This window comes from Colias eurytheme, chromosome 16 (genome assembly GCF_061535395.1).
Source record: "Colias eurytheme isolate Ceu_HAF_F1 chromosome 16, ilColEury1 Martin Lab GWU primary, whole genome shotgun sequence".
NCBI lineage: Eukaryota > Metazoa > Arthropoda > Insecta > Lepidoptera > Pieridae > Colias > Colias eurytheme.
Window position 1 is genome coordinate 8,698,603 of NC_142995.1, and position 28,000 is coordinate 8,726,602.

Here is a 28,000-nt window from a genome sequence, read left to right on the forward strand (position 1 = left end):
TTTTACTGTATTAGTTTCTGTGAATGTTGTGTTTATTTGTAATTGTTGTGCATAATAATTTATAAATCCTATTGGAACAACTGTTGATTAACCTTTTTTTAATAAATAAAAATAGGTAAATAAATAAATATTACTTAATATAACCTACCGTTTTACTTTGCGTAGTCGGGTAAAAGTATAAATATTTAGGTACTACACCACGGTAATCTTTCCTAGTATATATACATAGTTAAAAAAATCCAGTTACATTTTTTTAACAGACTCATCGATAGTGTCACGTCTGTGCTGTTAGTCTATGAAAAATGGCGCGAAACGCAGAACGCGTGGTGATTTTTCGCAAAATGATAACAATATTAGTAAAATGCATGACTTACTCATAATAAGGAAACTTACTGGTGAAAAGTCACTCCTCGGGCTTTGTTTGTATTATGGGAACTTGTAAAACAATATCTAAGCAAACACGAAGGCATTTTGAACAGAGCAATAACACGTGTTGACGCGGCAAGCGGGGGGCACAGTCCGACACAGACTAAAGAGACTTGTGATTCTTACCTCTAGCTCGTGTTAAAGAGAGTGTAGTAGCGATCGCCTCTCTAGTACGTAGTACATACTATCTCGATGGAAAATAAAAAGATTATTTTATTTTTCCAAAATATTATGATACCTACATTGTAATGAAGGACCCTCGCTCCCAAACTAGGATTCCCTGCAGCTGCTCTACTCACTCAGCTACTTTCTCCAGTGGTACATTTTATTCCTTATCAGAAAATATACGATTATTAAAACAATTGATGATTTAAATTTTGTTTTTATTTTACAGTTACAGTGTACTGCGTATGTGGTTTCCGCAATTGTCAGCCATATTTGAGCACTACTCGAGCCAAACCTCCGACATGTGTGTTATGTTGGACACATACACGGAGGATGTAAAGCTGCGTTCTTATAACGTTAGCAGTGAACATGTTTGTGTACCTGTAAGTGTTTTATTTATTTATTTATTTATCAGGTTACAAAAATTAGGCTAGAATTAATGCTCGTACTGTGTAATAAGCTACAGCAAATTCAAATCTTGTTAAATTTGTATTGTTATTGTTTTTTGCTGAAATAAATAATTTTTCATTTTCATATTCATTTTAATTTTTCAATTGTACTAAAATCGAGGCTACTCGAGAAGCATTCTATCTATTAACAATCCGTTGCGATGTTTTAAAGATAAGCGTACACAGGGACAGAAAAACAGACAGCAGGAAGCGACTAATGCCTCATTTAAACTAATATTTAATTTATAAAGTTGAACTTTTTTTATGCATGTAGTAGTAACAGTCAATAAAATGCTTAAAGAATCTATATCTATCTGTGAACATAATATTATGTTCATATATTGTAAGATTTATTGATAAAACATATTACGTAAATGTGACAATAAAATAAAGTTCGAAACAATTGCCCTCGAGTCAACTTTTACAGGAAAACATGTATTTAAAAATTAACAAAATTAACTGTTTGTACCTGTCAGTTTCAGTTGTTGAGGAAAATTCGATAAATTCTGGCGATAAAGTAGCATTGACGATGTAAATTAAAACAGAGATACATTTTAAATATTGGTATTTTTAATACATTTAATTCTGTGCAAGTTTCTTTGTCATTCATTCAATTTGTCATATAATTATCTACAAATAATGAACTTACAAATACCGTGGCTTGCTATCTTGTAAAATGTATACGATTAATCTACAGAAATACCAAAAATATTCTGCACGATTTCTTGAATTACTCACTCATAATTCAAGTAGGCTTGTTTTGTATTCTTAATATAATTCTGATTTATAATACTCTGATTATCATTTCCCAGGCACGCAGTGGTACTGAGACGTACATCAACAATGTTATATTGGGGACCATTTGTTTCGTTCCCTACGTCATAAGTGGAATCCTTGTGAACAAACTTGGTAAACGGAATCTTTACCTTATCTGTGGGACTATCGCTATTGCTCTAACCATGGCCTTAAGGTGGACCAATTCAAAGACAGCTATGGTCTCTTTATTCTCTACTGATGTGGCTGTCTCTCAAGTGATGGCTAGTTTAACGCAGACTATGGTTCTGGAGTATTTTCCAACTAATATACGGTGAGTTCTTTAGATTTAGTTATATTAGCTGATACGACGTTGTTCTTTGTGCGAACTTGACGCAAACGCGTGAAGTTCATAAAGCCGTTATGTTTATAAAATTTTGCTCAAGTTTTTCCTTCATAAGATCTTTCTCCCAATAATAACGAACACAATAAAAAAAATATAAATCGAAATCGGTTCTATTGTTCACGCGTGATGACAAAGGGAAATAGGCATTCGTTTTTTTATGTATAGAGAATTACCACGTGTAACCTTATCTGTATGCTAAAGAAGATTAAACTCCAAGATATTATTAGCATAATCCGTAAATATCTCTCTGCGTGAACTTTTAATTTACTTCCTTCCGTATTTATTACGGATACGTATAGTTCAGCAAATATGCCTGATGAACTTTTGTAAACTCATGTTTATTTTTATTAAACTTTGCCCTTCTGAGATGAGGGAGGTATTCTGTCTTTAAATAAAAAGTTAATATCAATTAATATCTGTGCTATAGATATTTAAATAAATCTTTGAATAAACTTAAGAGCACCCTATAGACTATACTAGCTGCGCCCCGCGGTTTCACCCGCGTGGCTCCGCTTCTGTTGGTCTTAGCGTGATGATGGATAACCTATAGCCTTACTCAATAAATGGGCTATCCAACACCGAAAGAATTTTTCAAATCGGACTAGTAGTTCTTGAGATTAGCGCGTTCAAACAAACAAACTCCTCAGCTTTATAATATTAAGTATTGATGTACGTACCTGTTTTAGGTACCTATGTGTATTGAACTACTATATTCTAGTCTATAAATGTTATGTCTATTTTTGTTATAACGTATTTAATTTTACCTTGGACAAAAATATGAAATATTGAAGCTGATAAACAATTCACGAGGCGAATATTTATGACCAACGAATAATTAATTTCAAAAATTAACTTTTATAAGTTAAAATATATCCAAAAAAATATTCCTTTAAGTACAAACTGATAGAATACTTAAAACTGCATCTAAAAGAATCAGTCGCTTAATTTTTAATTTGATTTCAACTCTCATTTTAATAAAGTTTCACCTTAAAGTGTTTCATTCTGGGAACTTAAATCTGTACGACAATAGACTCGAAGTTCTTTGTTATAAGAAATTTCTTTGAACATAGTATTCTTTTGATTTCTGAAGCGATTAAGAATGAGTCGAAAAGTTGAGAAGCCATTATTATAGATGTAATTATTTTACTAATACTCGTTGCAACTTGCAACACTTAAACTGTTCATAATGTTTCCTTTGTTAATATTATTATGATATTATATAGAAGAGCAAGTGGTCCTCCCCGGCTTCGCCCGTGGTACCTACATGTTTAAACTGTCCTATCTCTCAAGTTGGATCGAACTGCACATGTGTGCGAATTTTATTATAATCGGTTAAGTGGTTTAGGAGTCCATTATGGACAAACATTGTGACACGAGATTTATACCTATATATTAAGATTATTTTCGTTTTAAATGAAATACAATTTAATGGTTTATAAGTAGTTTTCTCCTTTACTTAGAAAATTTAATTGAATAACGAAGTAATCAAAATATGATTGAAAGAACTAAAGCAGAATAAAAATCGTCTGTGTGATTTATTTTTTATACTAGCAGTGATAATATGAAAATTAGGATCAAATGTTCTTTCCTTATAATAATAATACAATCATAAAAAGCTTCTCACAGCTGTACTAAACAGAACTATATTTAGGGAAATCGGCTCATGTCACAACTAAGTTTAAACATCACTCATTTTCGCTTCCAACAAATTAATATTACGAACGTAACGGCTGACTAATCTCTTTATAAATAATATTCATATTTTTTGCCTCCGAGTGATTAACGATGTAAATAAGTGAAACACGAAAGATTATATCAATTTGATTAATTACTCTGAAAATTAACAGTCAATCGAATTAGTGGACTGATGAAGTTAAGGTTAGAAGTCAATTTAAAATTTTTCATTTACATAGTAATTTAATTAGAATTTACTAACTATTAAAAGAATATAAAATATTTAAAGTTAAGTGATAAATGGAGCATTATTTATTTTAATAGGATTAAAATCATTCCAATTTATTAGCATTGGCAATAATTAAAGTATCTGTAAAGTAACAAAATTGCTAGCTATCCCCATTCACAGTGCAATTGAAATGTAAAGGCAAATAATTTCAAAAGCACAAATGCACTTCTAAAATAAATCTAGCTGGATATAAAAGTGTTTGAACAAAACCTCGCAGCGTATATTTTTGTCTAATATACCTTACACTAAACAACTAGACTAATAATCACGCTCGAATAGTGTCCGAAGCAAAACTCTACCTACGCGTATTATCGGCAGAGTTTTAGTAACAGCAGAAAAGTTCAAAGTTACATAGACTTTGAACTTTACTGCCATGAAATAAGGTGTTAATTACCATTAAACACCACTCAGTTATTTTTAAGAACTTTCCAAAGGCAATTTTCGTTTGTACATCAGTAAAATTACTCAAAATATTAAATTAATATTTTCTCTTTCAGATCGCTAGCCATGTCAATAGTAATGACGATTGGACGAACCGGTACTGTAGTAGGGAATGTTGTTTTCCCTATTCTTCTGGACATGGGCTGTGCGGTACCATTTTTCGCATTAGCTGCTATTGTAGCTGGTAAGAATATAGTACCTTCTAGAATAATGATTATCTTATAAAAAAGAGCGTGCGTGCCGAGCACACTTGTCAGAAGTGAAACTTCTTTGGCAAGATGCCAAATGATCCCAAAACTTGCTTTATAATGACGTGACGGTATTTCCGTGACGCGACCTTGAAAATTACTCTCAACGCGCCTACAGAAGTTTCACTTCAATAATTACTAAAATTGTAATCTGTTAAAACTATTCCATAGCAAAACCTCTTCATTACGATTCAATTTAGTTAAAAAAAAAAAAAAAAAAAAAAAAAAAAAATTATTCCTAGCTTACAATTTTATTAACATTTTTATATTATTATCACTAAATAATTATCACCTTCAAAATCAAATTGATGAAAGGAATAAAAAATTAATGAAGCATCTAATTAATAGAGAAATACCAAAATGATCGGGTTTCTATTACAGACGCTACAATAAATAATTTCGGATCACTAATATTAAAAGGATTCTTTTAACTGAATGCTAAATAATCTTTTGTCCCTTACTGTCAAATTATTAGTTTAATTCAGTATTTAAATTTATTAAAAACCATAATTATAATCGTCTTTTTCGTTTACAGTGACTACGGCAATGGCGTTGATGATTCCAGCTAAGAAGAAATAAAAATTGTAAATTGTATCTATTTATTACATTTTTAATAAGTTGATTTTTATTTGTATCGTCCGAATTTGTATTATATTATTGTTTTGTATAATATAACCTTAAATTATTAATAAATTCATTTATATATAAACTATCCTGTATTTTATTTTCACAACATAAGGTTGTGAAATTTTCATTACTTTTTCATTTATTACGAAAGAACTATTTTCAAGCATGATGTATATTCTAGATATGAAATAAGTATCAAAACTTTTCGATATTGCTTGATAAAACTATGAAACTAGACGTCTGGTAAACATATTCTGTGTAAATAATAATAATTGCTTCATAATATGAAAAAGCTTATGCTTCATGTAGTATTTTTTCTGCAGTAAGTGAAAGCTTTTTTTGAATAAAATTCTATAATAAATGACTAGACGTCTTCCAAAAAATGACACAGAAATATTCTAGATCCCTTTACGAATTGTCGAGTGCTCCATTCTGTGAAAGAAAAACATAGAAGAAGCTACTTCATGTCCTAGAAAGAAAAAGTTTGATATCTCTTCCAACCTGCACTTGGCCAGCATAGTAAATTAAACTTCATCAGGCTTCGTAGTAGAAATAAGATGGGTGAAGAGGGCCGCGATTCCTGGCGCAATATTTATATAATAAAAATAGTCTGTCTAATATTAGTCAGACACTACTGCGCCAATCATCTTCAAATCTATATATATAAAAATGAAACCCGTTTCGCGTTGTCACGGCATCATGTGTGAACGGCTGAACCAATTTCGATAATCCTTCTTTATTATATTCCTTTAAGTACGAGGATGGTTCTTATCTAGAGAAAACGTAAATATGAACCACGGGCGAAGCCGGGGCGGACCGCTAGTAACTATTATAAAATTATAACAAATTTTATAACTCCTGACAAACAGTCTTATCTTCTAATTTTAATAATACAAACTATATTATGTATTCTTTGATAAGTAGATGGATCATTTACTTAAAATACTCCTTTGATACAAAAGTAATAAAACCTTTGTAATTTGGAAGGCGAAATGCATTTCAAATTGAATACGACGCCGTAATTATTCAAAGGAGATTTCGCTTTGCGTGTTGATTCTGCTGAGTAAAATGTGACTTAAATTGGGAAATTCTATGTGGATTATCACTTCTAGGAATATAGAGATATTTGAGGGAATATAGGTATTAAGATCTTTTGGCGAAGTAAATTCAGAAAGGCATAAGCTTAAAACATAGAGTTGACGACGCGGTTGGCGCAGTGGTAAAGTAACTGCCTACTGAGCCGACGGTCCCGGGTTCGATCCCCGGTCAGGGCAAATATTTGTGTGACGAACTCAATTATTTGTTCTTGGGTCTGGGTGTTATTATCTATATATGTATTTATTAAATATTATATTTATCGTCGCCTAGTACCCACAACACAAGCCTTAATTGAGCTTACTGTGGGACTAGGTCGATTTGTGTAATAATGTCCTATAATATTTATTTATTTATATATTTAGTTATAAGTGAGTAGTAGTTAGAATAGTGAGTAAGTCAAAATAGCCGCGCCCAGCGCAGTCACTTATCCACATTGGAATAAGAACTGCTAAGAATGAATAAGACTTACCGGTAACCCCCAAAGAAATGTGTAATTATTATGCAAAAAAAAGCTATAAAACATAGTGACGTCTGTTAATTATAAGCATTTAATCAATGACGTCTGTTACATAGGGCAAAGATTTCCGTCTTGCGGAAAAGGCAAATAAAATTGTCGCATATTTTTAATCAAAATGTTTACTTTACAAGATAGGTAAAACAAAGATAAACAACCTAAAATATGTCACCTTATTTCTATCGAAACTTTAAAGAACTGCAGACAGATTTAGTGATATGATTATTTTATGGTTATAATTGTTTTAAATCAACTCTTTTGCCCCTTTTTGTCTTCTTCTTTTCCTTTGCCTTATCCCTTTATTTGGGGTCGGCTCTCCTCGTTCTCATACGCCAGAATGGCCTGTCCTGGGTTGTCTGGTTGTTCAATTGGGCTCGCTCCAAGTCGTTCAATATTGTGGACCACCAAGTAATTGCCCCTTTATACTGTAAAATATTATAATTAAATTCGACTTTGCATCACACATTATACTAGATAAAGCCTTTTTCATAACTTAATTATTAATTTTTCATTTTGTTAATGGGCTTTGGAATGAAACTCCCCAATTAATATTGTTTATAGAGTTTCAGCAAAACACAATGAAACTGTGATATGAGCATTTTATCTTGCGTCAATAAACCATAACCACTTTCATTTGACCTGCCTTTTGTATTACCATGAATGGGAATCAAAACCAATATCATATTTTCAGAGGTCATGATATAATGGTTTTTCTTATAGATAATAATTAATAGCATAAATAAAGCAGTAGCATTTTGTGTATCTTGTGTGATGAGACGTGAGACATAATGTTTTAGAGAATATTAATAAAATGAGTGATGATAATTTAGAGAATGTTGAAAGTCGTACGTATTATTCAATATTATTACACGATGTTAGTAATAAAATAAAGTCTACCCTAGGTACGTGGAAATTTCTATAAATAGTTATATAATATGTTCCTAATATGCGTTTGTGTTTTATAGGAATGGATGAAAAGCTTTTAACGATGAGAGTTTTGACGAAATCATAATTTTTGATGATATCTTATTGAATTTAGGTGCACAGGCAATATTATATCATTTTTAGTCACGTGTATGCCATAACAGAAGGCATGTTCTGTTTGCTATATACTTTCGATAATTTTAATATAATTTATATAATTTGATAATTTTAACATGCACTCAAATCAAACTCATACTACCGACTCTCCTGCCTGTATAAATGCCTTAAAAATATGTAACGACGATCCGAAAGTGCTTCTAAAAGAAGTCTAATTGAATAAATAAATGTTTGAGTTTGAGTTTGAGTATGAAAAAATGTAATAAACACTGAATTTCAGCTCAAGACAGCAGAACAACGATGGATGAAGTAAATTTAGCGCTCAAGGAATGCGGTTTTGGGAGGTTCCATATTAGATTATTATTTGCATCTTTCCTCGGACACACAGCTGGGGTGGTTGTATCGTCTACCACTCCGTATATCCTGCCTGTTGCTGAGTGCGATTTAAATATGGGCTTGCTTGAAAAAGGAATTTTAAATGCTATGCCGTATGTTGGTTAGTGCTTGGTCAATTGTCGTAGTCACTACATAGTATAAAACAAAACGCTTTTCAATGTCTGTCTGTCCCTATAGTTTATTTTTTATACTGCGCTAGGAAATATGATGCAGGTTTTTTAATAGATATTTCATGAGGAATTAGAGAACTTAACATGCAGAAGGGTGCGGCCAAGCAATCAATATAAGCTACTAATAAACGGACGAAATAAATATAATTATGTATTATTAAATTGTAACATTGTTTCAAGGAATAAAATATTACACTACAACTGACATTAACTGAATAGAACTATCCTGTCCTATCTAAAACGTAAAATATTTATGATTATTTTTCCGACCCAAATATTGACCAATAGAATTGCACCATTCGACGTCACGTGGTACAACCTACATGGTATTATACTGATAATTTTTTGAAAATTTTCTCTGGTCGTTGACGTCAAACTGACAGGTTCAATTCAATTATGAAATTATTGGCCGACATTTGGGACGGAAAAGTAATCTCCCGAATACCACACGAGCTTCAAAATTATCTGGCATTTCCCTCAAGGTTCCCTGCAAACAAATAAAGTCGTCAAGTTTTTCAGGAAAAATCACTCGCGCTTCGCGCTCGTGATTTTTTCACCTTGACTAAAAACTTGACTCCTTCATTTGTTTGCAACGAACCTATCGGAAAATACCCGATAATTTTGAAGCTCTTGTGGTATTATAAGTGAGAATTTAAAGTCACGGCTAAAGAAATTTATTTCTCAAAAGTTAAATTAATTAACTACCATTTGCGCATGTACTATCTTAAAATGTTCTATAGTATAACTATAAATAATATCTACAAAATTAGATAAACTTAAGAATTGTAGTATAATTTGATGATATAAAACCGCTTATAAAAGTTTTATTCAGTCAATAAAATTTGGAGCTATAAAAGAGCCTAATAATCATTATATAAATATTTTATTACAGGAATGATAGCTTCTTGCTTGGTCGCCGGGTTTCTAACAGATACTTTTGGACGTAAGAAGTTTTTATTGATTGGATTTGGCGGCCTATTTATATTTTCCATTACTTCAGCTCTTAGTCAGACGTACAATATTTTAGTGACATCGAAATTCTTCGAAGGTTTTCTGCAAGTATTTTCTATATAATTTATTAGTTACTAGCTGTGCTCCGCGGTTTCACTCGCATTGCTCTGCTCCTGTTGGTCTTGGCGTGATGATATATAGCTTATAACCTTCCTCGATAAATGGGCTATCTAACACCGAAAGAATTTTTCAACTCGGCACAGTAGTTCCTGAGATTAGAGCGTTCAAACAAACAAACTCTTCAGCTTTATAATATTAGTATAGATAATAATTATAGATGAGCTAATAATTAATATTCAAAGGAATATTAGGTGCCTTTTTTGTTTAAAATTCGAAATCTTGTGATTATCACTTTTATAATAACAAGCTAAGTTGTCACCAAGGGCCAAAAATTTTTAATAACATTCTAATTAAATCATTGTGAAAAATAATCGACTCCATCAATCATGAACAATTTGAGGTAATTGTCTGAGCCAATTCAAAGGCAATTGTTTTGTTTCATTAATTATTTCGTTGATCAAAAGCTTTATGATTGCTAAAATTCGTTAGTCGATCAAAGGCTTTCTGATATTGCTTTTGAGGGCGAATTGTGTCAACAAAAATTGTACAATGAGGCATTCAGATCGCGAAAAAGGCTTGCAACTATTTTGACGTACAATTCGGTTTTAATTTTGTTTTCTGTTCCATGTTATTGGCTAGGACAAGTACTGATTTATTGGTTAACACTTAACTTTGTATTGAATTATTTAAATGAAAGGTACCTATTTATTATGTTTTGCGGATGTAATTTAAACTAAAGAATGACTTACTTTTTTGTATCTTTGTATCCATAATAAACGTATTTCATTTCATTTCATTTCACTTATATTTGTTTATTTATTAGTATTTAAATGAATATTATAAAGCTGAAGAGTTTGTTTTATTTAACGAAAATGCGTGAAATAATCTATTTATAGAGGAAGTTTATATTATAACATCATACTTTTTCTCAATTAAATCTAGATGAATCCGTGGGTCACAGCTAGTATGTCTCTAACAGAAGTAAGCCAAAAAAAAAACAAATTAGCAGATTGCTACTAAACACGACATTGACTTAACCGCTCAAAACAATTACATTGCAATTTTCAGATTCGCGATCTCATTTAGTCCACTTCTAGCGCTTTCCTCTGAGCTATACCACCCAGGGATCAGAGACCGGATTATGTTAGTTCAATCCTCTTTTGTGGCTATCGGACAAGTTGTACTTGCATTTATTACGTGGGGTATACTAACCTTTGATTGGACAGATTCGTATTTCAACGGAATGTTTGGTAATGTATTTTCAATTTGTAATTTTGTAGTGATTGAATGAATTAAATGTTTACGTATGACATCTGATTGAATGGATTTCTTGTACTTTCAAACTAACCGTTGAAAACCGTTTTCCTTGGTCACGGCATCACGCGTGAGCGGGTGGACCGATTTCGATAATTCTTTTTTTAATATAATCCTTGAAGTACGAGGATGGTTCTTATGAAAAAAAAAATACAAACATGTACCACGGGCGAAGCCGGGGTGGACCGCTAGTTACTAATAAATCAGATGCTTAAGGTTAAAGAAAAATGTATTATCGTAAATAAACACACAATTCACAAGACAAATGTATTACAACGATGTGTTAATATTATTTTAAATAAACTTTTGCATCAATTTATTTCTAAGAATCTTAAAGGCTTGTTTTTATACAATATTGCTGCAACAGCTAAGTTCAATTGAGCTTATTTATTCAAAACGCGCTTAAAGCTTTTAAAACGATATATTATTCAGGCACATTGTTGAAATAGAATGTGAAATATTTCCTTCCATCAAAGAAACTATGTATAATATTGTATATACTAACAGGATATAACTTTTTTACAGTTCTCCACACTTGGAACTACTATCTCTTGATTGTATCATCTTGGTCGTTGTTCGCAACAATTTTTTATGCATTTATTCCGGAAAGTCCCAAATATTTGGTAACTCGGCACAAATACGAGGAAGCCAGGAGCGTGCTCATTCAACTGTACACCGAAAATACGGGAAGAACTGCGGAAACTTTTAAGGTTACATGCAAGAATTCACTGCTGGAACTCGCAGATCGTAGCAAAATGTTTTACTGCTTCTGAATACCGACAAACAGTTTTCAAAACTAATATTTTCATATTTGCATTCCTCAAATTGTTACCAATTTCATCTGATCAATGAATAGTAAAATATTTACCACATTACATCTTCATTCGTGTTTCAAATTTTACAGTATGCTAATTTGTGGAAAGATAAAACGAAACAAGATTTTCAAATTGAAGAAAGCAACATGAGCATGAGAGAGAAATTGTCTGCGGGTTTGGAGAACATCAAGCCAATATTTCAAAAGCCCTTGTTGCTTTTTCTTGTTTTCTTTTGTTCAATCAACTTTTTTACAATGCAGCAGTAAGTTTCACGATTTTAAGGGTATATTGATCTTTTATACATTGGGTAGGTATCTATAGAATTTTGTATTACTATTCGTTGTTGATGAAAAGTGGATAGAAAGGACCCTTTTCGGGACACATAAATTATTGATCGATTTTATCATCAATCTTCCGTGAATTAATATAAAGTTTTGGTGTTATATTCAATATAAGTAACGATACTGGGAATCAATTACATTATTAGGTTCTGTTGCTCATGCCCATTGAGCCCCGAACGGCCCGATCGGTCCACGACACAATAGATTTTCTAGATTTTCTATACGACACAATAGATTTTCTATTGTGTCTGTGATTCCGGAGCCTGAGTTATTAATAAACTTTTTAATTATATTATTATATGAAGAATTAAAATTGATAGAAAAATATAGACTACCAGAATATTTTATTTTCATCATTTAATTCCATAGATACAACGTTTTAAGACTATGGTTTCCTCAACTATCGACAATCGTTGAAAATTACCGTCACGACGGTTCTGAAGACTTCTGTTATATGTTAGATGAATACACTTCGGACCTTAGAGATAGAGTGACAAATACTACAGCAGCATGTGTTCCTGTAAGCAATTTTTTACTATTTAACCCTAGAAGCCTAATCTATATAGAACGTACACAAAGCCTTAATATACGTCTCAGAGGCGTACACATATAAAAGCCCTTATTTTAGGTATATTGCTTAAAAATTATTATTTTAATAAAGCGGAAATTTGAATTTGGGAAATAATCTAAAAATAAAACCACACTGTTATCAATTATAACTATAATCACAGTTGTTTATTACAAAATAAAAAACAATATGCATAAATTGGAACAAAAAAATTAACTTCTTCAAAATCAACTAAAACATACATTATTTTTATAGAGTATAATTTTTTTTAATGCTAATTATATATTCTTAGATCAAACATTACAACTAACCAGACTTTAAAGGACTAGATTAACTTTAGGAACAGTCTACATATAAATCAACCTTGTGCTCGCCACACACAGATTTTTTACATTTATTACATACTAATTTTGACATGCATGGTTGGATTAGTTTCTTCAGAGGGCCCAGATTCTTGTAATGACGCAACGAACTCAAACACCTCATTATTTTCGTCCTCGCTTTGAACGTCGTCGATAATCTGGTCATCCACCACTTCGTAATTTGAATCCTCGTGAGAAGGACGTCTGCTGCGTTCAAAATTGCGATAATGTCATCTTCATTTAATATATTGGACCGTGACATATTTATACCTGAAACAATTCTTAAAAAAGATATAAAATACACGAAAAACAATCAAAAGTAAAATCACTTAATCTTAGTTAAAAGTTACACAAAGCCTAAACATACGTCTCACAGGCGTGCAACCCTTAGATAAATCAAAAATGGCGGGACTTACCATAACGATACAGGCATCGTCCTCTAGCTCCCGTCGGCCACTGAGATAACTAAAGAGTACGACGCGCTAGCTTCAACCGTTAGAAAGATACATCCAATATTCGAATTATTGTACGCCTCGCAGGCGTAGATTAGGCTTCTAGGGTTAATTCATGATAATATTATTAACTCAATAAAAGATTGTGAAACTTTAAACACTTTTATGCTAATTTGAAACGAATAAATATTGTAATTTACATATTCAGTTACTTTAAATGAAATGAGATATTCTGATATATTATATGTCGCAGGCAAATTGTATTATTTCGCCGTTTACATCACCAGACAGTCTCAATATCCAACAATATCCAATGAATATATTGAATATAAAACAGAAAAAATAAAAATATAAGTTCCGAGAAACCTATCTGGTCGATGATTATTACGAAAATATAATGTATCTAGTAAAACTTATTTCCACAAAACACTATTTATTTGTACAATAAATAACACGCTATACACCATTACTGTTCCCAGGTACGCAGTGGTACTGAAACCTATTTGAATTCCATCATACTGGGCTGTATTTGTGTCCTGCCAAACATAGTTACAAGCTTGCTAGTGAATAAAATGGGCAAAAAGAACCTGCTTATAATCTGTGGCTTGATTTCAACGGGTTGCACGGTTGGGTTGCGATGGGCGGCGTCTAAAACAGCGCTGGTATCGTTATTCTCAACTGATGTATCGGCTGCCAGGGCAATGATAAGTCTTACTCAGGCTATGGTACTGGAGTACTTTCCGACTAGTTGCAGGTGAGTGAGAGTATTGTAATTGGTTACTCGAGATGTTTAATTAATAATGTCAATGAGGTTAGATTTAATATAATGTTTCATTTGCTATTAACACTTTTAGTTTGTTGCACATAAAAATTATGTAGTTTTACGTATAAACGATTCAAACGTTTTACATCTATTTATTTTATTTTGCTACTTTTGTAAATAATTTTGATATTATGTTTTTTTCCTGATTCTTGATTTCAATAATCTAAATATAAAATAACATACTGTTATATTTCCACCGCTTTTTATATATTATTATGTTAAAAACAACATACACGGACAAATTTTTGTTATAACATTAATATTATAAATTAAAAATAGCACTGGACCATTAAAGACCCCTGTGGTACGCCGTATGTATTACACATAAGTATAGCAATATTAATTTACAGGTCGCTAGCAATGAGTTTCATTATGATGTCGGGTCGCACTGGGACCTTGTTTGGGAATGTCATGTTTCCAATATTGCTCAACATTGGATGTGTTGTACCGCTATTTTCTTTAGCAGCCCTTTTATTTGGTACGTATTTGTAAACGTTTATACTGAGAATAAATAAGAGGCTATGGTCCGTCGAAAATTTTGATTGCCTATGAACTTGCATGTTTTTTTTATTTGTTGATCTTTGATATTTTTTGTTTATTTTTGATTTCCCACGATTTCTTTCCACGTTTCTTCAAGATATTCAATTCTATTCTGTTTCAGGTATTACTTCGTTGGCGTTATTTTTACCAGCCAAGAACAATGATAAATGAAGATGATACTTTTTATAAAATATTATTGTTAATAATGATTATTAAAGTAATTTTTTGTCAAGTTAGAGTTTTTTAGTTTTCACCTTACTGTTAAGTGCTAAGTCACCAAAATACGAAATCAGTGGCAGATCAAAATCTTAGAATTTTGACTAGTCTATCGTTTTCTAGTTGTATTAATAACATAAAATAGTCTGCAATGTAGGAAATCTATATTTTTATCATTTACGTTCCTTGAGTTATAAAGATAAGACTATGCTAAACCCAATAATAGTTAAACTATGGTTACTGGCAGAGTTCTGACGACCTTTGGCCTATCTAGAGCCCTTGAGCTTAAGTAAGCAGTCACTGATCAAATTATAACTTCCTCAAACTGATCCTCGAAACTAATTATTCGTGTAAAGTTTATAAGTAGGTACTTGTGGATTGTCGTTTTTAAAATTGGCACGACTTTTATTTGAATAATACTTGCTGGGCTAGTTATGAATGCATGTGTCTTTCTTTTAACATGTGTATAAATCGGTGTGAAACTGAATCAGATCATCAACATCTACAGTAAAATAACAATGTTTAACCTAAAAACAAAAATTACAATCTCCAACATAATTACGAACATATTTGTAAAAAAATTAAACACGAAGCGATAAAAGTAAATGGTTTAAACGCAGTCCCATAAAACTGCGCGCAAATCGAGAGTTTAATGAAATCGATAACAACTAACAGTCTCATAACAGTAATTAAGAACTTAATTAAGCCTTACACATCCCTCGGCTCACGTAGAAACAATTTTCAACGGGCGGCCGACATTAATGGATATTTTGTTCTTTGATAGCTCTGTGTTTTATGTTGTTACAGTCGGTTCTTATTTTTAGGTCTAGAAGGGGATTGAAACTTTGTCAAACGATTTATTCATCAAATTCGGTTTGTAACAATATTTTCTATAGACTTGAACTACAAACTCATTCATGTTAACTTTAACGCAAATAAAGTGTTTTTTTTTTAATCTACCACAGTTTCAGAATGTTGCGTCAACTCATTAGATTCGTCACGAAACTCCATAGTTATTTTTTATATCACTTTTAGATGTGTCATAAGTTTTAGAACTTTTCTACAGAGAAGAATAATTAGATTAATCTAAAAGAGTAGGATTTGATAATATTATTGAATATTTTTGCTAGTAGGTACTCCTCAGTATTTCATATATTATTGTTAAATGTTAGTTACTACAAAATCATTATACAATATTATAAGTCTTTTCTTCCTGGTTTGTCCATGTTTTTAGAAAGATTTTATTTTAAATACGTAAATAATATTATGTTTTATTAATTAATAAATATTATTCTCGTTACCTTCGTTATTATTAATATTCATTTCTAATTATTTACGGTACGTAGCTTTCCAAATAAATGGTATTGGATGTGCCTAATGAATATTATTTTCCTTGAAATTTCCCTGTAAATCAATTTCGATTAATATTTATAAGACGTGTCGTAAGACATTTCAATGTATTACACCACAATAATTTACTCAGGTTATATAAAATTATCTTAGAGAAACATTTATGAACCAATTTAACTTGAACTTCCTGTATCAGACTAACATATGAGAAAGGAGGTTTGTTATAGAATCTGATGGCTCAAGATAAAATTGTTTTGTTACGCCAAGGTTGGAAAGATATAAATAATTTGAAACATTTGGTACAGTAGCATTCTACCTTTATCAGCTACAATGTCTAAGTGTTATTTTTGTACAATATTATTTTAATACAAGTGATAATGAGTGAAGTAGACTTACAAGTTCTGGGACGTAGTATGTATTGTTTTTAACTATACTTTTAATAACAATTTCAAATTTATTTAAAAGTCTATTAAATTATAAATGGCTAATTTTAATTAGGCTATTAATATAATCAAAATACGTCTTACAATCGAAACAAACATTTATTTCAATGTTAATTATTTAGGACGACAATATAATTGATGTTTTCGTTTGTCTTGGAACCACAGATTATGTAAAGTTTGTTGACTTCAGTTTAATTTAGATAATCGTTTTTCTGTTATCTTTAGATTACTGAGGTTGATTTTTTTTCTCGTAGGCTTATCATCATGAAAATATGTATTATATTTTAAAAACGAATAACGAATATTGTGCTGATATTTTAAAAACGAATATAAAAACTTTCAGTTATAATTGTCTAATAAGTTATAATTGTGTTGGATTTCCTTTTTAATGTCTTGATTTATTTTTTACTGAGGTTTTATAATTCTATTCAGTTTTTTATTGATAAAAGTTTGCTTATTATACAGCACTTAAGAATTAAATCAACTTAACTCAAATCTATATATTATTTTTTTCTATCTTACTTTTTGTCTTCTATTGCTTCTTAAATTTTATGAAAATAGTGAAACGCTTGCAATATTATGTTCTGAATGAGCACTTACCACAAAATCGTGTATTACTATTGTCTTAGATACAAGCTTGGCCTACTTTAGACACTAAACGTGTCTGGAGTTAAGAAATAGTAAGTGCTAAGTTGAAGCAATTTTGAGGTATCATTTTCGTATAGTAGAGATAATAATAATATACTAAGTTCTATTTTTTTGAAGTCTACTTTAACCACTGAACTTTCTTTGAGAATTTCATTAAAAAGATAATAAGTTTCATGTAAAAGAGCAGATATACTTAGTTCATTCAGTCACTATAATTATAATATTTGCAAAATTTTATCAAATCAGCTGTTTCACGAATGCGTGACGAACATCCATTTACACAGACTTTTCAGTCTAAGTCAATAGTAAGATTCATTCATTATCTAATCTAATGATTGTTTAAAAAATGCTGTACGCATATTTGTATCTGTGTAATGAATAAGCGCCTTTTTTTAAATCGCCTTACGGTAAAAGTGATATAAAAAAAGCTCAAACGGTCAGAATATAATATGAAATTTTATTTAGGTATATTCACACTTTCTTTAGTAACATATTGTGTACCATACTTGTGTTAATACAGAATTATTATTTACTAGTCAGTAGTCCAAGGAAATCCCAATGGAATGAGATGTATCAACACGGTAAAACGTAACCTATGTCTCTCTCTAGCCTCCTTACCATAATATCTTGACACCAAAATCTACCATAAAATACCTCATTTGCTACGTGAAAGACATAGAAAACACGTTATTGCATTTATAACATATAAGGATCAAGATAGGATAGTTAATATTAGGATAATATACCTAAGTGAGGATATTTACTTTCAGCCCAAGATGAGCCCGAACACACTATCCCCACAGCGATGCAAGAAGTCAACCTAGCGTTAAAAGAATGTGGTTTTGGCCGGTTTCACATAAAGCTTCTACTATCTGCGTATGTAGGATATACTTGTGGACTAATTGTGTCCATCACCACGCCTTATATACTGCCCATAGCTGAATGTGACTTGAATATGAGCTTGTTGCAAAAAGGGGTGCTAAACGCAATACCATATGTCGGTAAGTATCGGTAATACAATTTAAAATCTAATAGATAAGTAAGGAAGAATATTTTGCTATATTAAAATAGAATATTAAACTATGAGTGCACTATATTAATATGAAATGTAAATTGTAGTTTCTAACGCTTATTTCATATTATTGAATGTTGAAACGAAATAATAATAATAAAAGAGAGACATAATAAACAATAACACTATGAACCTTAGGATTATATAAACGTAGAACCTAATCGGGGCGATTCATTCGATTGAGTTTTCAGAACAAAATATATAAATATAATAGACTTCTATAAAATACAACAACAAAGATTTTGATCTATATTTAATTACCTGCGCTTCTCGGATTCACCCGCGTGGCTCCGCTCCTGTTGGTCTTAGCGTAATGATATATAGCCAATAGCCTTCCTCGATAAATGGGCTATCTAACACTGAAAGAATTTTTCAAATCGGACCAGTAGTTCCTGAGATTGGCGCGTTCAAACAAACAAACAAACTCTTCAGTTTTATAATATTAGTAGCGATTACTCACTTTAGATTTCCGTCATTATTAAAATAAATTTTATCGAGATAAGAAACGTTAAATAAGGAAAAACTGTATTAGTCCTAGATAGTGCGACTTTTGCGTATTTATTGCAGATATTAGACAAAACAAACGCAAAAGATATTTTTATAATTCTCAATTTGAGTCCTATGAAGACATCGACTTATCTCAGAAATTAAATATGTACCTACTCAAGCCTTAATTTACTACACAATTTATTTTCCACACTCACTAAGGACAGACTCATTAAGTGTGTCTAGTTAAGAAAATCAATTATCTAAAATCAAAATACATAAGTGAAGTCCCATGTCCCCATGGGGCATTAAACATCTGTTTCACTGGTCGATTTTTGTCTACGGACAAAAAGGTGATCAGCCTTCTGTGTCCCGCCAGGCCATGAATATTTTGTCCACCAAGAATCGAACTTAGGACTCGACTACGCTCAAGCGTTAACCAAGGACGCGGTAATGGTCTAGTATAGCCACGTAAAATTGTCCTTCTTTCTTAAAATTTAGAACTAATACATTTTTAAAGCATTCAAGATACTCTCAAGGAATTGTCCCTTCCTGAAAGTTCAATATAATATCACAGATAATATAATACCATAGATAATAATTAATATTTCCAATATTAAAATTTAAAAAGTATTAAATTGGAAAGTCGTTCATAATGAAAATCCTCTAGCAGTTTATCCAACTTTATTAGACACAAAGTTTCTATACGATAAAGGGGTGATATTAAAATTTTCATTGACCTAATATTAAATGCCTTTAGATTACAATTTCTTTAATACTTTAAAACTAGATGCGGTTAAATTTCCTCTTGAGTTACTTTAATTTGTTTATGCTAGGGAAATATTATTAAACTAGAGGTCCGCCCCGGCTTCGCCCGTGGTACATATTTCGCAATAAAAGGTAGCCTATGTCCTTTCTCGGGTATCAAAATATCTCCATACCAAATTTCATGCAAATTGGTTCAGTAGTTTAGGCGTGATTGAGTAACAGACAGACATACAGAGTTACTTTCGCATTTATAATATTAGTATGGATTATATAAATCCTTACATCATTATCAAGAGGGTTAAGTATTTCGAGTGTTTGTATGCATATTTCTTTGACACACTCTATAGAATAAACTACTGTTAAAAATATTTGCTTATGAGTAAATTCGTTTTTATTTCGTTTAATATTTTTATTCAATTGATTATAAATTGAAAAATTATAATGTAAAATTCACATAATTTTAACTACAGAGTTTCATCAATTCAAGGTAGAGCCGGCACCTTGTAGACACTGAAATAAGTAGTTATGTATTTTTAAATTCAAAAGCACTACTGAAGGATGTCTAGTTGAAAGAATAAATGTAACATAACATTCATTTATTTTTTTCTTCTGCTATGATATTTTCAAATTCAAAAAAGGATGTGCTTATGAAATCGACTGAATTTTGTTAATTTAATACCTCAGATATATTGACTGGCTAAAGCGATTATGATAATTCCTTTTTTATCTGAAAGACGGTGTCTGCGATGTGGTCCCATCTAAATTTATTTCAGTTCTGACAATTTTAAATCTGTCATAGTATCAATTTTTACCGCCGCCACAGTATCAATTTTTAGGCGGTTTTTAGTTAAAAAAGAATTATTGCAGATCTTTTTTAGATTGTATATCACAGATAAAAAAATAACACGTAACGTTCACTTCGTGTCAATAAAATTGTTTCCTGCAGGCAAATTGGAGGCAAATTGATACAATAAAAAAAATTCTAACTCAAAGTTCTGAAATGAATTTTATTCACTCTTCTCTGTCCAGTTTTAAACGTTTTCTATTGAAATTCATTTATTTAGTACTAGCTTCCCACCCGCGGCTTCGCCCGCGTTTTGAAAGAAAAACCCGCATAGTTCCCGGGACAAAAAGTAGCCTATGTCCTTTCTCCGGTATCAAAATATCTCCATACCAAATTTCATGAAAATTGGTTCAGTAGTTTAGGCGTGATTGAGTAACAGACAGACAGACAGAGTTACTTTCGCATTTATAATATTGATTAGTATGGATTTGTTTGTTGGATATTAATTTAACGAAAAAAAAAACGTTAAACGGAATTTATCGTATAAATTTTTTGTGAATATTTAATGTTTTGAACGTTGATAGAACAGTTATTTAAATAAAACACTAGATTACTGTTACCTTTTTTGGATACAATTTATTTGTTTATTTTTCAAATGAATTTACTATATAGTTTGTACAGCAAAATCAGGGTTATTTAAATCTAGTTTCATTATGTAATAATGTGTCATAAATAAAATAAAAACAATTCAGATGTAGGTACTTCAACTCTATGTGTAAATTCTATCTCTTTGTCATTTTTATTTACATAAGTTTTTATTCATTTCAGGAATGATAGTATCATCATCATTAGCAGGCTTTCTAACTGATACATTCGGCAGAAAGCGGTTTATTGTTTGTGGCTATCTAGGTATATTCTTTTTTACCGTCATTTCTGGTTTAAGCCAAAAATATTACATATTAGTGACGTCGAAGTTCTTCGAAGGATTGTTGTAAGTATTATTGTAGAGTTTTTATACATATTTTGTTATTTAAACTGACTTTTACAAATCAACGTGTGTTTTATGTTTAAATCATTTGCTATTTTAATCTTACTTTTAAAAATTGACATGAACTTTTTTCCATAGTACTTTACTTTCCAGAGGATTTGACTTCTCGATTCATATATTTTACTACTAACATCTGTTAACATTTAGAAATTAAAGACTAAAAGATTTTAAACGCGATTTATTCATTAGTATATATTTTTTAATTATTATCCCGACGTTTCGCACTTTAATCTCTGTGTCGCTCACTGCTAAGTGTTCGAAACTTTGGGATAATAATATACATATAAGTTTATTATTTATAAATATAATATAATACCCATGTTAAGTCAAATACAAGAAAATAACTCTTAACATTATCCCAAGTCACAAGCAAATATCTGTAAACATTATCCCAACTCATAAACACGTTATCCAAACAGATTTGCGGCTTCATTCAGTCCATTCTTGGCGCTAACCTCTGAGCTATGCCACAGCGGCATCAGGGATCGAGTGATGCTGGTCCAATCGTCCTTTGTGGCTATTGGACAGATTTCTGTCGCTTTAATTTCCTGGGCAATTCTCAGGTGCGATTGGAGGGATGTGTTGTTCAATGGGTATATAGGTAAGTGGACCGTTTTATTCTGGACTTTGTTGAAATGTAGTGAACATTTTGATGTTTCGTTTCTGTAAAAGGCATATAAGTGCTGAAGGAAATGAAGTGAATGGTGTTTCGTTTCTTTATAGGATATAATTTTGAGCTTCTTTTATTGAAGTTCATATGGATGTAATTTTGATTTATTTACTTGGTTAATAAAACAAGTTATGCATGTATAGTTTTATTATAACAGAGAATAAATACCACACTTTTAGCAAACAGTCTTTAACATTCACGTTCATTTTTAAACTTTTGTTGCGAAGTTCTGAAGTAACTTTTTAAAGGTGTAATTTAATATCGTAAACTTTTATGAATTATGCTCTATCGCATAGTTTATAAAAGTGGTGATGATATTCTTAATAGTTCTAGTTGAACAATAATAAGAAGCAGTCTTACAGAATACTAATACAATTTTACGTCCGATAAAACATTTAATTTATTTAGTTTTAGCATCTATTTATTTAATTAAATCAAAGCACTACATAACGAACCAAAAATTTATCACTAAATCAATCAAGGCTCTTTCAAATGTCCTTTTAAGGGGGCTTTTCCACTAATAATGTGCGAGGATGTGTTTGTTAATAACTAATAGTATCGCTTCAAACGCTAAACGCTCCAAAATTCGAACTAAATGAAGCGATATGATTGGTTTTTACAAACACATTCCTCGCTACACATCCTCGCACATTATTATTAGAAAAGCACCCTTACGAAAATAGTATTGTTACACAAAATGTATTGCATTTTTTTAGTTCTTAATACATGGAACTACTATCTCCTCATAATGTCAGTCTGGTCCCTCTGTGCGAGCATCCTATACATGTTTTTGCCTGAAAGCCCTAAGTTTTATGTAACACAGCACAAGTACAATGAAGCGAGAGATGTTTTAATTCGAGTGTACAAAGAAAACACGGGAAAACCAGCGGAAACTTTTAAGGTATAGACGAGATTCGTAATTCGTTTGAACATTCACGAAATTTCGGTTACAAGATTACAGTTTTGAAGATTAAAGTTGTGAAAAGGTTTGAAAGTTTTAAGAAATTGAATCTATTTTAATTTGTGATTTTCGATTCATCGATCGGTCGAAATTCCTTCGTACAAGAATTGGAATTTGTTATTAAATTTTTTGTACCGTAATTAAATATTTTTAACTTCCCACCTCAAAAATAAAATACAAAATTCAATATTTCATATTATTAAGTTACATTCCTATGAAATCTATGATTTCAAAGAAAATATTATATCGTGCTTCAAATTCAATGAGCTTTCAAATAAATTACCATAATTAATTTTTGAGAAATACCATCAATTTTAAATTTAGCAATAACTCATTTGAACTTATCAGAAGTTAGATATCCGCCCGCGGTTTCGCCCGCGTAGTCAAAGAAAAACCCGCATAGTTCCCGTACCCGTGGGATTTTCGTGTTAAAACCTTATGAACTTTCTTAGATCTCAAACTATTTCGTAACCGAATTTCATCTAAATTAGTTCTGTGGATTTTTTATAACTAAACAGACCAACGAGCAGATGGGTCACCTGATGGAAAGTGATGCCCGCCGCCCATTCGCGATGTTATAATATTATATTGTTATTATGAAGGATTGAAAAAAAACAGACATACAGACCGACAGACAGTTACTTTAGAATTTATCTATATGTAGGGATGAACAGAAAAATAAAATAATCATCAACCAATATCGTTACCAAAAATAAAAATAATCTATGCTATTTACAGTATGTCAACTTATGGAAAGATGAAATGAAACAAGCTATAGATGAGACTCCGGAAGGCGAACATAAGAGCCAACTATCGGCTGGCTTCGAGAATATCAAACCGCTGTTTCGACGGCCTTTGTTGTTGTATCTATTGCTTTTCTGCTTTATAAACTACTTCACAATGACGCAGTGAGTAAAACTTACCCAATTTTCGATTGATATGAAGATAGTACCTACTTTTATACATTTAAGGATTTTTATCCTTATTGCATACCTATATGAAGATAGCATTGCTTTTTTTTTTATACTTAAGCGGGCAAGCGAGCAGGCGGGTCACCTGATGGAAAGTGATGCCCGCCGCCCATAAGCATTCGCGTTGTCAGGGGCACCGCGAATGTGTTGCCGGCCTTTAAGAAATTGTTATTGTTATAAATTTAAGGATTTTAAATATACTTGATTCGTTATATTCCTAATTATCGCTTCAAACACTACAACAGTGGCGTGAATACTAATAGAAAAAATTGCGATAAAGCTGATTCTTTATAGGAATTAAGTACTTACATATTTTTTTTATAATTACAATAATTGCACAAATTAAAAAAGAGCGTGTGGGCCGAGCTCACGTGTCAGAAGTGAAACTTCTTTGGCAAGATTCAAAGATACCAAAATCGTCACCGTACTCCATGACGTAATGGTATTGCCACGCGACCTTGAAATTTTAGTTTCAACGCGCCTAAATAAGTTACACTTCAAAATAAACTGCATTAAGTATATTTTATGATATTATAATATGTCTTGGATGGTTACACCAGTTGAAATTGATATTTTTGGTTTTATGGCATTCAAATGCTTTATAAATATAATTGTTCTATTCTTCATAAATTGGTACACCAGTGTTTAATATTCAAAGGAATTTCAACCTGAACACATAAACAGCTCATCAAAGAGATATAATAACTAAGAAATTTACAATATCTCGTTTCCAGATACAACGTTCTTCGGCTATGGTTTCCACAACTTTCTACAATAGTGGAGAACTACAGACAGAATGGGACTGAGGATTTATGTGTCATGTTGGACGCATATACCCGTGATCTTAGAATTAAAGTCAATATGACAAGTGTGGACGACGTGTGTGTGCCGGTATGTACCTATGCTTCATAAATGAATAATAAAAAAGACCTGTACTTACAGGTGATTTGAAAATGTCCAAAGATTTACAAATTAAGATTTTGGTATCAAATGCCTACAAAATCAATATAACTGGAAAAACGAAAACTGTAAGTCGAACTAATTAAATATGGCATGCAGATTTTCACTTAAAAAGACCATCACAGAAGACAATAAAATGAAACATTTGCTTGACCATTTTGAAATATTATTTGCATCAGAAAACTTCTCAAGCTGTTTTAGATAAGACCTCTAGTGAAATTGTACACTTTAATGTGTTTGCTATATTTGAAAATGGAGCGAATGTAGCAAAAATGTTAGATCTTTCATATTCTTGACTATATTAACGTAGAACCGATCTGCCTCAGGTTTCAATTTGGTTCATTTTATCGGTATCATGGCTTTACTCTCTTATCTGAAGCTTTTAAGGATCGATTTTGACAAAGCCGAACCGATTTAGCTCGAAAGAGCTTAGTTTATACGTAGTTTATTAAAGTGTCCACTAGGAGCAAATATTTAAGAAAATTCGCCAATGTTCAATATTACTATACATTACCACTTTTAATAACTGATATTAATTATCACTGTGAAAAAACCATCAATGTAACAAGTTTGAAAGAAAGAAAGAAAGATCATATTTTGACTCCACAAAATTGCAATAACACGATTAGCACACAATATAATAATTAGAATAGGTCAATACAATTCAAACACAATAATAAATTTACAGTAAAATTAAAATTGATATAAAGCTAAGAAGTGCGTTATCTATATTTTAGTACACTACATAATATGAGTTACTACGTGGTTACTACCTAAATCTAACTACGTTCATTTAATTTCCACCAATTTATAATTCTAACTTTGCATTTGCAAAGCTTTGTTCATTAATCGTTACAAATTGCAGGTACGGAGCGGAGACGAAACGTATCTAAACACAGTCATATTAGGTTGTATCTGTCTAGTACCATTTATCATCACGAGCATCCTAGTGAATAAGGTCGGCAAGAAGAACCTATTCCTCGTCTGCGGTTTATTATCTGTGGGCTGTACGATTGCCCTGAGATGGACTGTGTCTAAGATTCTATTGGTATCTTTATTTTCAACTGACGTGTCTACCGCGCAGACTATGTTGAGTTTAACTCAAGCTATGGTCCTGGAACTATTCCCAACTAGTTATAGGTTGGTACAAAGTTTAGTAGTAAACTTGCTATGAATATTTGTATATAACTTCGTTTAATTAATAGTTAAATACTTAGTGTCGGTGATGTTTTGTATGCAGATGATTTATCAATGTTAAATTTAATAATTTCGTTAGAAAATTACCTTGAAGTTTTTACGACATAAAACTTATATTATCATTACATCAAATATAGCTAAATGATTTTGGTTTGACAATTATTTTTTAACAGACTTATATTTAATTAACCTAAAGAAAGAAACAAGACCTAATCTTACCTGTCTGGCCGAAATTTCATTCCATCAACTCTACAAATTAGGTCCCAAAAAACTGACACTAACATTCTCATCAATTATACTTTTGCTCAGAAACAGTACAATAAACAGATGTAGACTGGACTGAAGTTGATGAATTACGTATTAATTAATAATTATTATTTCAGGTCGCTCGCAATGGGTCTAATTATGACGGCTGGTCGTATGGGAACGTTGGTTGGTAACGTAACGTTCCCAATTCTGTTGGACTTGGGATGTGTGATACCATTCTTCACTTTATCTGCTCTTATGTTAGGTGAGCTTATCTTTATAACAATTATTATTATATACTAGTTGTGTACCGCGGCTTTGCCTACGGTACGGAAAGATTGGTTGAATCAACTCAGAATACTTTGTGGGCTCATGTTTCATGTTTGTGGGCTTTGTGGGCACTTTGATGAAGGCCATCATGTTCATGGATTACGATTTAACACAAGACATACATACAAATAATCATTTGAAATATATAAAATAAAAAATATTTGGACTAAGAGATACCGTAACCACTTTCTTGTTATATTGATTAACACTTAAACGTAGAGCCGAGAGATCAATTTCATTCCCAAAAGGGACTATCCAAAAGTGACAGTACGAAGAAAACCATTAAACTATTTCTCTGAAATGAAAATCGATCAAGAGATGTCACCCATCCATCTTGTGAGATGTTTCTAATAAGACAGTATAAACTTAGGCCAGGAGATACTGACAGAAATTATTGGGTCATTTGTACGACGTATTTGTATGACGATTCTTCAGGGGTACGCAAGGTCACGGACGAATTCTACCATACCCGTGGCCCCGTCGTTGATGCGGCTTGACGGAACACAGTGGGGTTTTGGTCGGTAGGAATCCGACATAACCCACGGCCCCTTCCCCGGAGGCCGTGGGTATCTATGTAAGATTTCCCCACTTAAAAAAAAAGGGGTACGCAATGACAAAAATAAAAATGATGTTAACTTGTAGCCTTATTATTAATTATTCTGTGTAAATGTAGGTGATATATTTGGATACTATTTCCACAATAAAATCAGAGTTAGATTCTAAATGTGAATTGCAGATTTACATTCGAATATCATTTAAAATTAATAATTTTTTTTTCAGGTAATTGTATAATGGCGTTATTTTTGCCCACCAAGAAGACGTAGAATTAAAGAAGAATTTAATTTAGTATTAAAAGTAGTAATATAG

At 31.6% G+C, this 28,000-nt stretch overlaps 4 protein-coding genes across 4 annotated transcripts in view; 3 read left to right on the forward strand and 1 right to left on the reverse strand.

The window, feature by feature from the left end:
• LOC149901976 (synaptic vesicle glycoprotein 2B-like) overlaps positions 1–5,522 on the forward strand; it is a 44,379-nt gene extending 38,857 nt beyond the window's left edge. The window contains exons 7-10 of the mRNA XM_090110920.1: positions 821–974; positions 1,853–2,127; positions 4,660–4,787; positions 5,387–5,522. Of these exons, the coding sequence (XP_089967046.1) occupies positions 821–974; positions 1,853–2,127; positions 4,660–4,787; positions 5,387–5,430 (601 nt within the window). The 3' untranslated portion in view covers positions 5,431–5,522. The remainder of the gene's footprint in view (positions 1–820; positions 975–1,852; positions 2,128–4,659; positions 4,788–5,386) is intronic.
• Positions 1–28,000, reverse strand: part of LOC149901973 (zwei Ig domain protein zig-8-like) — a 298,586-nt gene that overhangs the window by 179,006 nt on the left and 91,580 nt on the right. The window lies entirely within an intron of this gene.
• LOC149901978 (synaptic vesicle glycoprotein 2B-like) lies at positions 7,854–15,181 on the forward strand. Its single transcript, XM_090110913.1, has 10 exons — positions 7,854–7,935; positions 8,412–8,627; positions 9,590–9,752; positions 10,837–11,018; positions 11,608–11,792; positions 11,987–12,159; positions 12,608–12,758; positions 14,100–14,374; positions 14,794–14,921; positions 15,105–15,181. The coding sequence occupies exons 1-10, from the start codon at positions 7,902–7,904 to the stop codon at positions 15,152–15,154; spliced, it is 1,557 nt and encodes a 518-aa protein (XP_089967039.1). The 5' UTR covers positions 7,854–7,901; the 3' UTR covers positions 15,155–15,181.
• Positions 16,873–28,000, forward strand: LOC149901979 (putative transporter SVOPL). Its single transcript, XM_090111117.1, has 10 exons — positions 16,873–16,960; positions 18,411–18,641; positions 21,579–21,741; positions 22,218–22,399; positions 23,185–23,369; positions 24,168–24,337; positions 25,135–25,291; positions 26,226–26,500; positions 26,941–27,068; positions 27,914–28,000. The coding sequence occupies exons 1-10, from the start codon at positions 16,927–16,929 to the stop codon at positions 27,955–27,957; spliced, it is 1,569 nt and encodes a 522-aa protein (XP_089967243.1). The 5' UTR covers positions 16,873–16,926; the 3' UTR covers positions 27,958–28,000.

Bases quoted from the DNA above. Each gene is read 5' to 3' on its own strand.
- LOC149901978 (XM_090110913.1), top strand. From the start codon at position 7,902: ATGAGTGATGATAATTTAGAGAATGTTGAAAGTC. The intron at 9,753-10,836 runs GCAAGTATTTTC...TGCAATTTTCAG, and splicing joins AAATTCTTCGAAGGTTTTCT to ATTCGCGATCTCATTTAGTC. The intron at 11,019-11,607 runs GTAATGTATTTT...ACTTTTTTACAG, and splicing joins GTATTTCAACGGAATGTTTG to TTCTCCACACTTGGAACTAC.
- LOC149901979 (XM_090111117.1), top strand. From the start codon at position 16,927: ATGAGTGAAGTAGACTTACAAGTTCTGGGACGTA. The intron at 22,400-23,184 runs GTAAGTGGACCG...GCATTTTTTTAG, and splicing joins GTTGTTCAATGGGTATATAG to TTCTTAATACATGGAACTAC. The intron at 26,501-26,940 runs GTTGGTACAAAG...TTATTATTTCAG, and splicing joins CTATTCCCAACTAGTTATAG to GTCGCTCGCAATGGGTCTAA.